Raw genomic sequence first — 17,126 nt, 5'->3', positions numbered from 1 at the left:
AAAAAAACAAAAAAAAAAGTTTAAGCTTCCGCTTCATGTGGATTATAACACCTTTGTCAAAACAAGACACATCTAACTATAGTATCCTGACTCTTCCTAAATGTGTGTATATTTAATAATTATGTTTTTATTTAATAAAAATTACACCACATGCATCCAGTGTCCACGACTTGTTTCTGTGCCTTTGAATTTGCTTGTCTCTGTTGCCTAGCAACTTCCTTATACTAAAAGCAAAATATTGTCTTCCAGAAACCAAATTTTACTGCAAGAAAAAAAATGTTGCTTTTTGCTTGACAGACACATTTGGGTATGCAATTTCTGGTACTGTCTACTAACTCGAACATGAGTGTAGGTCAGTGTTTCTCAACCACGTTCCAGGAGGACCACCAGCTCTGCCCATTTTCTTTGTCTTCTTAACCAAACACACCTGATTCAGATCATCAGCTCATTAGCAGAGACTGAAAGACCTGTAATGAGTGTGACAGACAAAGGAGACATCCAAACCATGCAGTGTTGGTGGTCTTCAAGTTACGTGGTTGAGAAACACTGGTATATATGGTACAGACACTCAAAGCTATTGTAAAAAATCATAAAAGAAGCTTTGAATGTAAATATAATCTGACAAAAATTTAATTCAGTACAGTCTTATGTGAACATAAGAACAGGAGTGACCACACTCAGTCCTGGGCGGTCGGTGTTCTGCAAAGTTTAGCTCCAACTTGCTTCAACAAATCTGCCTGGAAGCTTCTAGTATACCTAGCAAGAGCTTGTTTAGCTGGTTTAGCTGTTTCTAATTGGAGTTGGAACTAAACTCTGCAGGGCAACGACCCTCGAGGACACCCCTGGGTTAGGGCATTCCTGGGTTAGAATAACTGCTAGGGACATTCTAGTAGTTATAGAATTCTGGTAGTTCCTAAACCAAACTCTGAAAGTCTACCAGTGTTGTTAAAAAACCGCCAAAATGATTTAAGGTCTTTTCTTGCTTGTATTTTTGGTATTTTCATTCTTAATTGAGTTAAAGGTCAGCATGGTGGCTTGGTGGTTAGCACTGTCGCCTCACAGCTAGAAGGTCGCTGGTTCGAGTCCTGACTGTGCATTGAGTTGGTATTTCTGTGTGGAGTTTGCATGTTCTGCCTGTGTTCACTTTACCCCACAGTACAAAGACATGCACTATAAGTGAATTGAGTAAGCTAAATTGGATGTAGCGTATTAATGTGTGTGTGAATGCTAGTGTATGGGTGTTTTCCAGTACTGGGTTGCGGCTGGAAGGGCATCCGCTGTGTAAAAAATTTGCTGGAATAGTTGGCAGTTTATTCCGCTGTGGCGACCTCTGATAAAGCACAGAAACATGGTGTTTCTTCACGAAATGACATTATTACAGCATTTTTGTGGATCTGTGTACAGTGCATTGGACTTGTTTTGACAACGTTGTCATCGGTTCGTAAAAATGCGAAAGAAAAAACCTTTCCGTTTTTATTACATCGTTGTGGGAAAGCTCCTGATGAAATCATTCATCATCTGGACATGGCTGTTACCGAATGAATACACATTTGTAAGATGTAGAAGAATCAGATTCATGTGTTCCATCTGCGGCACTAAATATCCTCTGGTTGGGGAAAGGGAGGATATTGAAAGCAGATCGAGAATCTCCCTTAATAGCATCTCCACTGTTTTATTGCACCCTGTTCTCCCCTTAATTTCCATGCTGTAAAAAAAATGCAGCTGACCTGCTCGTATCCCACATCTCATTAGACTGCCGGTCTGTAGACCCTCTCAAAGAGCAGCAGTATTTATATCACCCTTATCTGTCAGCCTTCATGTAGTTCTGTGCTGTCATTGTGTACATCCAGACATGTCTTTCCATTTCCTCTCTAGCAGACTCATCAGGCGGGGATTTATTTTTTTTTTCTTTGACAGCGTTCGCCTCATCTTTCTCTGTGGGAACACTCTCCATGCTAGCGCGTCTCCACCTGCCACCACCGCGGGGGTCTGGACTTGCATGGTGCTAACAGATAGTCTGCTTTTGTTTTCGCGGTTGCCAAAACCCATTTCCTCGCCATAACCTCCAGTTGCGACCGTCTGACGGCACCCACATACTTTGTTCTGTATCATTCCCTAGGATGAGCGTACAGTGATGGATGCAGTTATTTTCCCCTTTGTTTTGTGACTTATCCCCTCTGTTCTCGCAAGCACCGCAGTTCCGCAATGTCCTATAAATGAAACACTGTTGCTTTTTACTGATTTGGCATGACTTATCCTTTTCATCCCTTTTTTTTAGTGGAACCGAGATTCTCCTCACTGCAACTTATAGGATTAGTGCATAGAGTACTCAGGAGAAGCTCTCTGTATGTGGAGGACAACCTTTTGGGGAGTTTTCTTTCTGGGAAACTTGTACCAGTACTGATTGTTTGCATTAAATGGAACGTGTTTAAAATTATACGGCTGTTCGTTTGGTCCATGAATCTGATTGGTCAGTTTTGGGGACTATTTTTGGCCAATCCATTTGTACTTAAAAAAAAAATTGAATTGCTAGTCCTCACTAAATCTTTTTTTAAAGCAGTGATTCATTCAGAAAAGAAAGTAAATGATTGTTGTGATTCAGTGAGTCATTCACTCATCTTTTTCAAGATCCTTACCAAACCAATTTATGATTCATTCAGAAAAGCTAAATCAGCAAATGATTCAAATAATCAGATTGCAACACTAATGTGTTGAGGAACAAAACAAGCGGCTTTTACAAAGTAAGTCAAAAACAATGCACGCCATGATTTTGCCAAGTACAATGCGATCCTGGATTAATATCTATGTTAATCCTGGAAGATACTTTTTGTTCAAAAATGTAATCCATATATATTCCCTACCCCTAAACCCAGCCTGATCTCACGACCAAACGTAAGTATTTTACGTTTTGTCAGTTTAGTGGCTAATTTGTACAAATTCTTATGAGTTAAGTTGATTGAGATCAGTCGTACGAAAATGTACGATTTTAAAAAGGAGGTGTGGCACCCAACCCCACCCCTAACCCCAACCGTCATTGGGTGATGAGCAAATGGTACTAAATAGTACAAATGAGATTGACAAATTCATCGAATTAGCCACTACATCAAAAAGTTACGAATTGCTGTGAGATTGTGTTGCTAAACCCAACCATAACTGTAAACTATTTCCAAAATCAGAGGCTAATAAAAGTTGGATAACAGTAGTGTAGAAGTGCATAAACCTAACCATAAGCCAAAACAGAAGCGGTAAACATATCCCTTAATTCTGATTGGCTGATTGGAATGTTCCAGGATCAACATCGATTTTAATCCAGGAACATGTCCTACTTAGTAAAATTGGGTTGCCGGTAAAACACCCTTGGACATATTTATTTAGTAATAATCAAATCGACATCTGAGTGATTAATGGAGTCATTCTCGACCAATTAGTTAAAAGAACTACTACTCAACCGGCACTTGTTACACACACAGTTTGTCAGTTGTGGGAACTTTTTTGCATCAATCCATTTGTGCTTGATATTGCATTGCTAGACCAGGAGACTAATAGAGTCACTGCTTTGAGTCATTGAGTCTTCTTCTTGAAGTCCTTACTAAATCTTTTTATAAAACAGAGGTTCATTCAGAAAAAGAAGAAAATGACTGTTTTGATTCAATGACTAAATTACTTGTTTGTTTCAACGTCTTACCAAATTAATTTATTCAAGACAGTGATTCATTTCGAAAAGAAAAGTCAGCAAATGATTCAAGTCATTTGTATACAACACTGCTGTGTTGAAAAAAACAAAACAAGTGGCTCTTTGAACATATTTATTTAGTAATGAGCGAGTCAATATATTTGAATGATTCATGGAGTCATTCTCGACCAATTACTTAAAAGCACTGATTCGTTCAAATTTTAAATAAATGCCCCTTGTGGATGATTCATCAAGGTGTTTGCTCATGCAATTAGTTTAAAACTTGATCTCCGAGTGAGCCGATGAACATTGATTCATTCAATGGTTAAAAGGATAGTTTGAACTCTCACATGGTCGCCCTCTGAAGCTAAGCAGGGCTGCACCTGGTCAGTACCTGGATGGGAGACCACATAGGAAAGCTGGGTTGCTGTCAAAAGTGTTCTTAGTGAGACCCAACCTGTTGTCTGTGTGGGTATTGTGACGGAGACTCTATACTGCTCAGTGATGATGAGATGTTAAACCAAGGTCCTGACTCTGTAGTCGTTAAAATCTCCGGATGTCCTTTGCAAAAGAGTCGGGGTGTAACCCTGGTTTCCTGGTCAAATCTGCCCACTGGCCTCTATCCATCATGGCCTCTTAACCATCCCCATCTATTGGCTTCATCACCAATCTCTACCAATCAGCTGGTGTGTGGTGTGCGGTCTGGTGCAATATGGCTGCCGTCGCGTCATCCAGGTGTATGCTTCACACTGGTGATGGATAAGGAGATTCCCCCAAAAATGTGTAAAGCACTTTGAGTGTCTAGACAAGCGCTATATAAATGTAAGGAATTATTGAACAAAAATTTTTATTTTGTTATCATTTACTCTACCCTGACTTGTTAACCACCTATTTGAGTTTTGTCGGTTTTGGGGACAATTTCACCTTAATCCATTTGCGCTTGAAATTGCATTGCTTCATCAGCAAACTAATAAAGGCACTGTTTTCACTGAATGAGTCATTTAGTCATCTGTTTTGAAGTCATTACATATTTTTTTAAAACAGTGATTCATTTAGAAAAGAAGTAAATGACTGTTGTGTTTCAGTGAGTCATTCACTCGTCTTTTTCAAAGTCCTCACCAAACCAATTTAATCAAGACAGTGATTCATTTAGAAAAGCAAAGTCAGCAAATGATTCAAGTAATTCGACTGCAACACTGATGTGTTGAGAAACAATACGAGTGACTCTTTCGAAGTGAGTCACTAAAACACCCTTGGACATATTTATTTAGTAATAAGTGAGTCGACATCTTTGAGTGAGCCATGGAGTCATTCTCGACCAATTAATTAAAAGCACTGATTCATTCAGATTTTAAACAAATGGCTCTTTGTGGATGATTCGTGAAGGTATCAGCTCATCAAATTTGTTTAAAACATGTTCTCCGACTGAGCCAATGAAAATTCATTGATAGAAATTAGATTAAGAGTTAGTTTGCCAAAAATGTAGATAGTTTGTAATCATTTCAACCATAACTTGTTACAAACCCATTTGAGTTTTGTTCTTCTGTTGAACACAAATACGTTGTTGATATCCTGCAAGCATTGACTTTCTTAGTATTTAGTTTTCTCAAAATATCTCCTTTTGAGTTCAACAAATAATCATACAGTTTTGGAAACCCCTTGAGGGTGAATAAACCCTCAAGGGGTCAATTTTTAGTTTTGGTGGAACTATCTCTGTAAGCAAATAACTTTTATGTGTGAATCTTTGATTGGCTGTTGTACATCCCGGATCGCAACACCTCGAAGTTACCTTTGATGCTGTAGGCGATTCTACAGTCCATCAGTTGTTCATCCGGCTGTAGATGGATGGCCCTGTGGAAAACTTCCAGTCCTGCTTTCTTTTATATGAAGCAATTCCTAGTCTTGTAAACCAATGGCTGAACTATCATAGTTTATTGATGCCATCCAGCATTCCAATGAATTGTGCTCCAGCAAGCCTGCAGATAAATGAAACCTGGCTCAGGGCCTGTCTCTCTGAGTGTGATTGAAAAATCTAAAGCAAATCTTTTATTTTCTCAATGCCTTGGGTTTTAGAATAGAGCAGTTTTGATGTGACATGTTTGTTAAATGACAGCATTACTCATGGCTCAGCATTACCCGCTTCTGTCAGCATCGCTGGCATCTGTGGCTCGGTGTCATCTGCATGTATGTTGCAAAATGACGACGCAATGCACACTTGGAAGTCGTCTTTCTTTGTTTTGTTAAATATATCTTCCACTTGTCATGTGCTCTCGTTTCTGCTTTCATTCCTCTTCCTTGATTTTTAGTTATTTTCCTGTCTTGACTTTATTCTTTGTCCTCTTTCCTTTATCAATTTTCTTCTCTTCTTTCCCTCAGCTTTGTCTTGTCCTCGTCTTCCTTATCATGTGCTCTTAAGAGCCTATTCTACCAGTTATTTTCCTTGCATCTTTTCTCCTACTTTCTAGTCCCTTTCTTCTTCCCTTCTTACTTATATTCTTTCCATCTGCCTAGTATCCTCTTTCTTTGTACCCTACTTCTCTTTCTCTTTCCTTTTCCGTTCTTAATCTTCCTTTTATTCTTTTTATTGCTCTCTTCTATCTTTACTTTCTGCATCCTTCTGTTCCTTTTTTCTTGCCCTCAACTCCTTATCACGTCCTCCTAATAGCCTTTTCCACCTTTCCTTCCCTACATCTTCCCTCCTATTTCTATACAGTTTTCTTTCTAGTCCTTTTTCTTTTCTCCTTTCCTTCTCCCCGTTTTACTTTTCTTCTTCCCCTCTGCCTAGTCTCCTCGTTCTTTGTAGCCATTTTCTGCACTCCATTCGTGTTTCCCTGCTCCTACCGTTCCTCTTCACTTCCATTACCTCTTCCAATCCACTTTCGTGTTTTCCTGTTTTCAATTTATATCTTTCTTAATTCCCTTGCATTTCTTCACCTTCATTTCCATCTTCCTCTGCCCTTTTCTTTTCCCTTTGCTTTCCTTCCCACTTCTCTTTCCTCTACCATTCGTCTTCCTCTTATTCTTCATCTTGCTCTCTTTTTTCTTCACTTCTCCTTTCTGCATCATTTTGTTCCTTTTTTTCTTGCCCTCTTTTCCACCTGTCTTACCCTACCTCTTCCCTACCCTACATCCTTACCTTTTACCTTTAAGTCCTTTTTCTTTTCTCCTTTCCTTCGTACTTTTCTTCCCCTCTGCCTAGTCTCCTCTTTCTTTGTAACCAGTTTTTCGTACACTCTTTCCTGTTTTCTTGCTCTTCCATTCTTCTTCTCTTCCATCTCCTCATGCATTCTATTTTCTTGTTTTCCTCCTTTCCTTTTATATCTAAATGATTTTCCTTGCACTTCTTCATCTTCATCCCCACCTACCAACTCCTGTTTTCTTTTTCTTGTGCTTTCGTTCCAACTTTTCTTTCTTCCTTAATTCTCCTTTTCTTATTCTTCACCTTGCTTTCTTTTTTCACTTGTCCTTTCTGCATCCTTCTGTTTCTTTTCCCTTGCACTCAACACCTTATCACCTCCTCTAAATGGATTTCCCCATCTTTTCCCCCTACCTCTTTTCCATTGATCTTCTTCATCTCCACCTCCCCACTTCTGTTTTCTTTTGCTTGTGCATTCCTTCCTACTTCTCTATCCTCCTCCATTATTCTTCTTCCTCTTGTTCTCTTCTTTCTTCCCTATATCTTCATGTTCCTTTCTGTATCCTCCTCCTCCTCCTCCCCCCCTCCATTTAACTTAAACTTTCTCTGCCTTTCTTTGTCATGTCACTCTTCTGGTCGTCACTTTTCCACTTCTTCCTATTCTCCCTATCATCTATCATTACTCCTAATCTTTTAGTATTTCATTCTCTTATCTTTCCAATTTTCATGCATTCCCACTATTCTTCTCACTACACTTTTTTTTGCATTTCTTTCTTTTCCATACCTTTGCCGCTGCTTCTATTTCCTTTCTGTTATTACATCTTCTCTTCCATTTTGCTTACTTTCTACTTCCTCTTTTTGCCTCATGTTCCCTCCTGCTTTTATTTCCTTTTCTTTGCTCCTTTTTCTACCCCATTCTCTTGTTTTCCTCCCTTCCCCTAGACTTCTCCTCCCTTCTTTATCTTCCTTTACCGCCTCCTCTCCCCAAAGGTGAACACCATATTAATCCAATACAGTTCCTGACATTTGATTCTCTTGTGCAGAACTGCATGATTGCCATAATTGTTCTCACCTCACCCTGCTCACCCCAGCGTGTGACGGAAAGTACAGAAGCTTTTCGAGGCCACACTGTGCAGAGAAGCACACAGCCGTATTGTTGTCAGCAGCAATGGCATTCACTTTCATGTTATTTGAAAAAATTAATTCACCTCGTTACACCTCGCGCCTTTCAAGGCTTCCTCCGCTTGATGCTCTTCTTTACCTCCCTCCCTGCTGAAGCGTTTACCGCCTGCTTTCTCATTGCTTACTGGGGCTGAAGTTTAAAAATGTATTCATTTCATAATCTTATTTTTTGTTTATCGTTTTTTCATCTAATTCCCTTCCCACACGAAATCCAATTTTGCCAGGCTCATTGTTTGAGAAGCAGCAGGATTTCTGTGGAGTGCTTTTTTTGTTTGCTCCTCTTTTCTCCCTTCTCTCTCAACTTGGAGCAACCTAGATTGTGTTACACTATTTTATTAGTGTAAAATCAAATCAAGGAAGATAAACCAGACCCATACTTGAAACCAGTAGGGATTTTCAGATTTTTTTAAGATTCTGAAAAGTTAAAGCTTTATCTGTCCTTGTAATTGATCGTTTACATGCTAGATATATGTTACAATTATCTCTGCGTGAAATTCAATTAAATGAAGCAAAATTGGGCGTATCGTTTAACTACTGCAAGTCAGTCTGCTTTATAATATATAGCGATAATGCAGTTGAGTATGGTTCATGCATGGTCTTCACAAGCTGTCTAGAAGACTTCCTGGCAGCTATTCAAGTAGATTTGTGATGAGAGAATTGATTGTTATGGCAGTCACTATTAGGTTTAGACCAGCACCCTGCAGAGAGGAAGAGGAAAGGCAGGCAAGAGAATGAAAAGTGTTGAAGCGAGCTTTGCAGTTTCTTTTACATGATGCTGTTATGCCCACAGGGAAGAACATCCATGTTCAACAGCGCTCCTTCGGGTTCTACAAACCGACTGTGCGTGGCTTTTCCTAGTGCTCAGTTTGTCTGCAGTAGTGATATGTATATTAGCAGCAAATTTTCATAATCTTGTAGCCAGTGGGTTGTCTGCATGACTGGTCAATCTTGAGAAAGCTTTATTTAATTAGGAAAATTTAGGTTTAAATTTGCTAGGCAAGACATTTGTGGGTAACCTTTAGGTAAGACATTACCTAGCATGGTGGAAAGAATGCTAAGAGCCTGGCTTTAATTCTCCAGAAATGTAGAAGTAAAGAATCAGGTGTTCAAATCCATTCATGAATGTCCTCTGTCTTTTTAAAAAGTGTAAAGTTTTACCTCTAAATAATTACACTTACATTAGCAGACACATTTAACCAAAACGTGGTACAGTAGGGCGAGGCAGTGGCGTAGTAGGTAGTGCAGACGCCTCACAGCAAGAAGGTCGCTGGTTCGAACCTTGGCTCAGTTGGCGTTTCTGTGTGGAGTTTGCATGTTCTCCCTGCCTTCGCGTGGGTTTCCTCCGGGTGCTCCGGTTTCCCCCACAGTCCAAAGACATGCAGTACTGGTGAATTGGGTAGGCTAAATTGTCCGTAGTGTATGAGTGTGTGTGTGGATGTTTCCCAGAGATGGGTTGTGGCTGGAAGGGCATCCGCTGCGTAAAAACTTGCTGGATAAGTTGGCGGTTCATTCCGCTGTGGCAACCCCAGATTAATAATGGGACTAAGCCGACAAGAAAATGAATGAATGGTACAAGTAAAGATAAAAGCATTACCTCAAAAGAGTAGCCGTATGTAAATGCTTTGACAAGTCTTAAGCTAGTGTCTCCTAAGTGTCTTAAGTGTGTCCTACAGGTGGTTTGTCAAGCCCACTCATTTGAGTTTAGAATTGCACAATGTTTTCTAGAAAGTATATAGTGATATTAAGAAGGTATGGGGTGCACTTGGGGAGGAAAACGATGTGTCTACTTGAGGTGTTTAGTCAGGCCCACTCTCCTGTGTGGAGCACACTCGGAATTGCACAAAAATTCTGAGAAGCAAGGGGTGTTTTTAAGGTGTCTGGTGCATATTGAGAGGGAAAAAAGTGTTTCACTTACAAGTAGCCACAATTAGCTAAACAAGGCCTTCAAGATGTACCTGATGGCATTTCCACCAACACAAGATACTTGAACCTTCAGGAGAACCTCATCCAATTGATTAAGGTCGACAGCTTTAAACATCTTGGACATCTGGAGATTCTGCAGCTCAGCAAAAACCACAATTGAAACATTGAAATTGGAACCTTTAATGGGCTAGCCAACCTCAACACAGTAGAGCTCTTCGATAATCGTCTAACCTGAATTTCCAATGGGGCATTCAGACTTACTAAAAATCCCCAGGCAAGACACCCCTATTCTAAATATATAGTCACTAGTTGATTGTTGACTGACTAGCTGACCTGACTGATTCCATTTGGAATAGATACAAAGAAATGAGTCACATATTCATCTAATAGTAGAGAGAGTAGTAGGGTGCACTATATGTCTGGCCACACATTTCCTGTCCCAGGTTTTATTCATAGTCCAGTCACACACGTGGCTTTAAGTATCTCTGAGAGCCCAATGCTCTGGATTCGTGGGGTTGATTTAAGGATCGGTAGGTGGGAAGCCATGCTTTTATTTATGCCTCCTCTGCAGGAATAAATAAAGTGACACAGACAGACAAGGCAGCTCATATCTCCCTACCTGAGGAGAGGAGGAAACAGAGAAAGCAGACCCAATATTGGGCGCAGCTTTATGTGACTTAGATTGAGAGTGTTGTGCGTGCAAAGACATGAACCCACAGACACCACACACACTCAGAAAAATAAAAATATAAAATGAAATGGATATGAAACACTCTTCCAAGGTCACCTACAGTGCATGTGTGTGAGAAATGTTTTGTCTGTGATTCATTTCCACTGGTCTAGAGGGACTTCTGTGACTAGATAGATTTCAATGTACATGGTGATTACCTTTGTAATTTTGTCTATGCTTCTGTGTAAATGCAGAAAAGAATATTTGAAAGATTGCAATGCTAATTTCCTTCTCCTCAGTTTTTCCATTTAACTGATTTATTAAACAGTTTTGGCCCTTTTGGTGGAGAATTGTGGTATGCAAATTGATTGCAGCACAGCTTTTATGGCAGCGTTTTTGGTGTTAGTGAATTTGCATAATTCATTTAGTAAATCAGGCACTAAAGAGCATGTGCAAATAACCAACAGAAACTTGAATATTTATGACATTTTAATGTGTTTTATCTATCTGTTTTAGCTTTGATTTGTGTTTGTCAGTGTTGCTTATAGTAGTATTTCAAAACTTACATGGTTCTTTCTCTTTTTTTACAGTTTGGCCTGATAAAACCTTTCCCAAAGAGTGGAGAACCTGTCAGCGAATTATGAATGATAAACAAGATGACCTCCTCCCTGATGCAGCAGACGATGAGAGGTCCTAGGTGGAACCGGGCACTGTCCGACCCATTGTTTGTGCTGTCGCTGGCCCTGCAGCTTTTGGTGGTGGCTGGTCTGGTGCGAGCACAGACCTGCCCCTCCGTCTGCTCTTGTAGCAACCAGTTCAGCAAGGTCATCTGTACGCGCCGTGGCCTTCGAGATGTACCTGATGGTATTTCCACCAACACAAGATACTTGAACCTTCAGGAGAACCTCATCCAGGTGATTAAGGTGGACAGCTTTAAACATCTTAGACACCTGGAGATTCTGCAGCTCAGCAAAAACCACATTCGTAACATTGAAATCGGAGCCTTCAATGGGCTGGCCAATCTCAACACACTAGAGCTCTTTGATAATCGACTAACCACAATTCCCAATGGGGCTTTCGAGTACCTGTCTAAACTTAAGGAGCTTTGGTTGAGGAATAACCCTATCGAGAGTATACCCTCTTATGCCTTCAACCGTGTACCATCGTTGAGAAGGTTGGACTTGGGTGAACTGAAAAGGCTGTCATATATCTCAGAAGGTGCCTTTGAAGGCCTCAGCAACCTGCGGTACCTGAACCTTGGTATGTGCAACTTGAAGGAGATCCCCAACCTCATTCCTCTTGTTCGTTTAGATGAGTTGGAGATGTCAGGAAACCAGCTCTCTATAATTAGGCCAGGATCTTTCAAAGGCCTTGTCCATTTACAGAAACTGTGGATGATGCATGCACAGATCCAGACGATTGAGAGAAATGCCTTCGATGATCTCCAGTCCCTTGTGGAGCTCAATTTAGCCCACAATAACCTTACACTCTTGCCCCATGACCTCTTCACCCCACTTCACCACTTGGAGAGGGTGCACTTGCACCACAACCCTTGGAACTGCAACTGTGACATCCTCTGGCTCAGTTGGTGGCTAAAGGAAATGGTACCGGCCAATACCAGTTGCTGTGCCCGCTGTTCATCACCTACCAGCCACAAAGGTCGCTACATTGGTGAACTCGACCAGAATTATTTCCATTGTTATGCACCAGTAATCGTGGAGCCTCCTGCGGATCTGAACGTAACCGAGGGCATGGCGGCAGAACTGAAATGTCGAGCAAATTCTTTGACCTCGGTGAGCTGGATTACACCTAATGGGTCTATTATGACACACGGGGCGTACAAGATACGCATTTCTGTGCTCAATGATGGGACGTTAAACTTTACCAATGTCACAATGCAGGACACAGGAACATACACTTGTATGGTGAGCAACTCCGCAGGCAACACTACAGCCTCTGCTACACTTAATGTGTCCTCAACAGAGAACAGCAGCTTCAGTTACTTCACCACAGTTACCGTCGAGACCACAGAAGCTCCACCTGATGAGGGCCACCCAACAGTACAGCAAAAGAATGGGCCCACTCCCTCTTCTGGAATTTGGGAGACCTTGCCACCTTCCTTCACCACCACCACGACCACAGCACGGACGCCACTGTCTACAAAGGCTACCGACAAGACCTACACCATCCCTGTCACAGCTCAGAGCGACGGCTCCCTCAACACCTTGGATGAGGTCATGAAGACCACAAAGATCATCATCGGTTGCTTTGTGGCTATCACACTCATGGCAGCTGTCATGCTGATTATATTTTATAAAATGCGCAAACAGCATCACCAGCAGAACCACCACGCGCCAACGCGAGCCATCGAGATCATCAATGTGGATGAGGACTGCATGACGGGTGGACCTGCCATGGAGAGCCACCTAGCCCTGCCCCCACTTGATCATGAGCACCTGAATCATTACAACGCCTACAAAACTGCATACAACCATGCCTCCACCATCAATTCTATACACAGCTCTGCCCACGAACCTTTACTAATTCGGGCCAGCTCAAAAGACAATGTACAAGAAACCCAGATCTGAACTGCTTTTCATAATGGGGATTAAACAAAGTCAAAAAAAGACCTCTAAAACTCACAAGGAACCGTATGTGACATATCGATTTTGAAGATTGTCGAAGCAAAGACACAGTAGACAAGACGTATAAGAAGGATGTTGACGGATTCACAAGAACATTGAAAGTTGAGTGTGCGTCAGCAGTTTCAAAAGTGTCTTTACATAACAGAAGTTATTTATTTAAGGAAAATAACTATTGTGGTTTAATCAAAAAAAAAAAAAAAGATGTAATCTGCAATTATTTTTCCAGCAATTGTTTCTCCATGTTTTTAATGTTATTTTAAGGATTGTTGGTTTACTAATATGCTTTAAAACTCTGTTTAAATCTGTTGCTCCGTATGTGAGGACCCAACTCGAAAAATCATTTGCAGCTCAATACAAAACTTTCCATCTGTCTGAAATCTCATCACATTTAGAGTAAGTACTTCTGATTGTCACATTAGAAAATGTTTCATTTTAGACTCCGCTGAATTTGACAGCACCACATTATTCATTTATCCTCACCGAAAAAAGAGGCTTTTGAAACCAGATTTGATGGTCGTAGTTGGTCTCCCAGTCTGGCCAGGCCCATCTGTTGGCTAGTTTTACCGAGTTTTTGGGCTCCTTTCAACTTGACAGGCCGGGAGACGAGCTTAAACCGGCTAATATTTCAGCAGGGATGGCTGCTACAAACGAGCTATGGATGTATACCTGGCCTCTCCACTTAATAATTTAGAACAAGGAGCCCTAAAAACGTGTCCCCATTTAAAATCGGGCCAAATGTCATGAACGCATGTCTAGTTGATGCATGCAGGGCAATTTCAAATCTTTTCAGTGCTCGGACCAAAGGATTTATGGATTAGGTTCGCATCTGGGGGCAACCCGTGTGCCCTTAAAAACCTTTTGAGACATCTCAAAGTTAAAATAAGCTTTTTAATGGCATACAACATTGTGGATTCCAGTGGCACTTTATCCTTGACAACCTAGTAAAGTTTCATACACAGATTTAGGTGTCTCATTCTATGCCAAATGCTATATGGGCAGGGGGTTGAAGATGCTGTTTTTTTTATTTTTTTTAAGTGGAAATGTGGCATAAAGTTGGTACAGATGCAGCATTATTTCCATTTCTGTCCATTTGTCTTGGTGCTCACCATGGATACCGTTGAATGAATTCATTCGGGGATGTTCTCAAAGGCTGACAGAATGCTGAAAAAGTGGGCAAAGTCAGTTCCGCTCAAATCTGAAGCTTCCAAAGATGCCACAGGCATGTCTTTGTAGATTCTGTAAACTGATTGTGCTTTTCCACTTTCACTCGCATTATATCTATCTTCCTCATTCTGCGCTGTCAATCTTTCTAAGCAGTTATGCAAACTTTTAAGTCGGATTGGATCACTGTTATTTGTTTTCGATACAGACCAAGAATGATACATTCTTCTTTGGCTTAGTAGCCTTCAGGTGCTTGGGGGAATGACTTGGCATTATGAATTAATTTATGAAATCAGAACGGCCTGAGACGATCACTATAGAAACCAATGACCTTGGTGAGGCGAGTGGCTGACAACAGACATTGGCTTGACACTCGCAATATATTCCGAGTCAAATGGGAAAGCAAGGCAAGTCTGGGTGGAAGAGCCAAAGTGGACTCATTTGAAGTACATCATTTAATCTATACAGCAAGGCTGGAGGGCTATAAGTAATTTGAATTAAACTAATAAACTTGTGACATTTTAGTTAAATTTGTAGCATTTCAGTTTGGCCGTTCATATTTCATGCAAAACACACAGGGGATCTGCAAGAAAACTTTCTCTTATAGGTCTTAATACAGATGCCAACCGATGCCATGTGGCATTTGGTGAACCTTTTTTCTCGTATCATATTTTGATCACACACCAGATGGGACTCTGATTTTTAAAAATCGAATGCAATTATGATTGTCAGCTTTGTTATTTCAGATCATTACAACAAAAGTTTTTGAGCGTACCTCCTGCCCACTAGAAGCAAAGGCCATCTGGTGCATTTTCTAATCAAAAAATCAATGTAGAAGAAAAAGTGAGAGACTGTTGTTCATCTGAATATGCTGCTCTTTCTAAACATTTCCTTGTCTTTTTGCATTTTTGTGTTGTCAACTTGATGTCAATCTAAACATTAATTAATTACGGCAAAAGATCCTTATTGTTAATGGAGTTTAGCACAGAAGTAAACCAAGTGTCACAGAGTATTGCTTTCATTTTTTTTTTTTTTTTAAGATTTTAGTCATTGTCTTAAACTTTGGAAAAAGTCTGTTGTTTTTATAATATTATTATTATTATTTGGATTATTTTCTAAGTTCTTGTGGATTTATTATTATCATTATTGGTTATTATGTCCCATTCTGTAAACACATCTGTGTTTTGGGTTTCAGTTTAGGAGGGAACGAGATGCTTTTCTCTCTCCGTTCCACGTAACTTCTTTCTTTTCGTCTCTGAGAGGGAATGCTGTTCTAGTGGTAGATTTCTATAAAATACATTTTGAAAATAAAAAAAACAAAACAAAAAAAACTTAAAAAATAAACGAATAAAAACTTTTTAAATTTTAATTTTACATGTGCCAAACTGTTCTAAAAGATTTTAAAAAAGAAGAGCGAGATATGCTGTAAAAGATGACTGGATTGATTTTCATGTAAACATTATTTCATGACCTTTAAAAAAAAAAAAGATGGAGATCGATTATAGAAATCAGAGTTTGTAGTTCATACACAAGATAAGGTTACAAATAAACTATCATTGTCTTTTCTCTATCGTCTTGTTACGTTTCATTCTCAAATGTGTCAAAATGATATGCAAATGTTTATAACATTTATTCATAAGATGAAATATGTGTCTGTGATGTCAGGTTAAAAACTCTACTCATACTTGAAGTGAAGTTTATTCATAAACTAATTTTGAGAGGATCACATGCTTATGATTGCTTGCAGCTGGTCCCGCATTATTCAATTTATGATTCACCAATCAGATGATTCCTAAACCACTCTAAATACCCTAAGTTCCATATAACAGCCATCTTCGTTTTGAAGAATCCCCTTTTCACCCCTACTCCATTCCCAAATGGGTGTCACGGTGGCCCAGTGGTTAGAACTGTTGCCTCAGAGCAAAAACGTCTCTGGTTCTAGTCCTTACCAAGCCAGCAGGCATTTCTGTGCGGAGTTAACACATTCTCCCTGTGCTCACGTACATTCACCCGGGGTTCCCGGTTTCCTCCCTCCGTCCAAAAACATGCAACTTAAGTTAATTGACTAATCCAAATCGGCACCATAGACATGCTCCTAGTAAGTAGTCATCTCTTAAGAGCAATCACTATCTGTTTATTAGCTACTACAGTAGGGGAGCTCTTTAGATCTACCTGAGCTCAAACTCCCCTCTCACCTTGCAAACTGGAGTTAGCCCCAGGCTCGAGGATCTTATGAGCTCAGGGCTCTCTTCCAGGACAGCATGCCAAACAAGCTTTATAATCAATCGTCAGCTAAGTGTGAACTCTTGAAATGTATGAATTTGTGAGCAAAAGCAAAAATATGTTATTGTCATGTATGTCTTTAAATGCAAATAAGCTGTTATTTCCCCACCCCTTTTCCAGAAGAGGCCGGGCCCTGCTAAAAAAATCCAGCTTAAACCAGCCTAGGCTGGTTGGCTGGTTTTAGCTGGTTGACCAGGCTGGTTTTAGAGGGGTTTTGGCCACTTCCAGGCTGGTTTCCAGCCATTTTCAGCCTGGTCTTAGCTGGTCAGGCTGGAAAATGACCAGCAAAAACCAGCTTGACCAGCCTGGTTTAAGCTGGACATAGCTGGTTTTGGCTGGGCTCCCAGCCTGCTAGGCTGGTCAAGCTGGTTTTAGCTGGTCATCTCCCAGCCTGACCAGCTAAGACCAGGCTGGAAATGGCTTGAAACCAGCCTGGAAGTGGCCAAAACCCCT

At 40.5% G+C, this 17,126-nt stretch overlaps 1 protein-coding gene across 14 annotated transcripts in view; it reads left to right on the top strand.

Annotated features, from left to right (window-relative positions):
• The window catches only part of lrrc4ca (leucine rich repeat containing 4C, genome duplicate a), a 431,094-nt gene extending 415,134 nt beyond the window's left edge, over nt 1–15,960 (top strand). For 13 of the 14 annotated variants that reach the window (XM_087310801.1, XM_087310798.2, XM_087310803.2 and 10 more), the window contains one exon: nt 11,175–15,960. In XM_087310801.1, the coding sequence (XP_087166927.1) occupies nt 11,229–13,172 (1,944 nt within the window). In that variant the 5' untranslated portion in view covers nt 11,175–11,228 and the 3' untranslated portion in view covers nt 13,173–15,960. 14 annotated transcript variants of the gene reach the window in all.
• The last annotated feature ends 1,166 nt before the right edge of the window (nt 15,961–17,126 follow it).

Source organism: Danio rerio, chromosome 25 (genome assembly GCF_052040795.2).
Source record: "Danio rerio strain M-AB ecotype USA chromosome 25, GRCz13ab, whole genome shotgun sequence".
NCBI lineage: Eukaryota > Metazoa > Chordata > Actinopteri > Cypriniformes > Danionidae > Danio > Danio rerio.
Note: the sequence above shows the minus strand (reverse complement) of the source record. Positions and strands in the feature narration are given on the sequence as shown.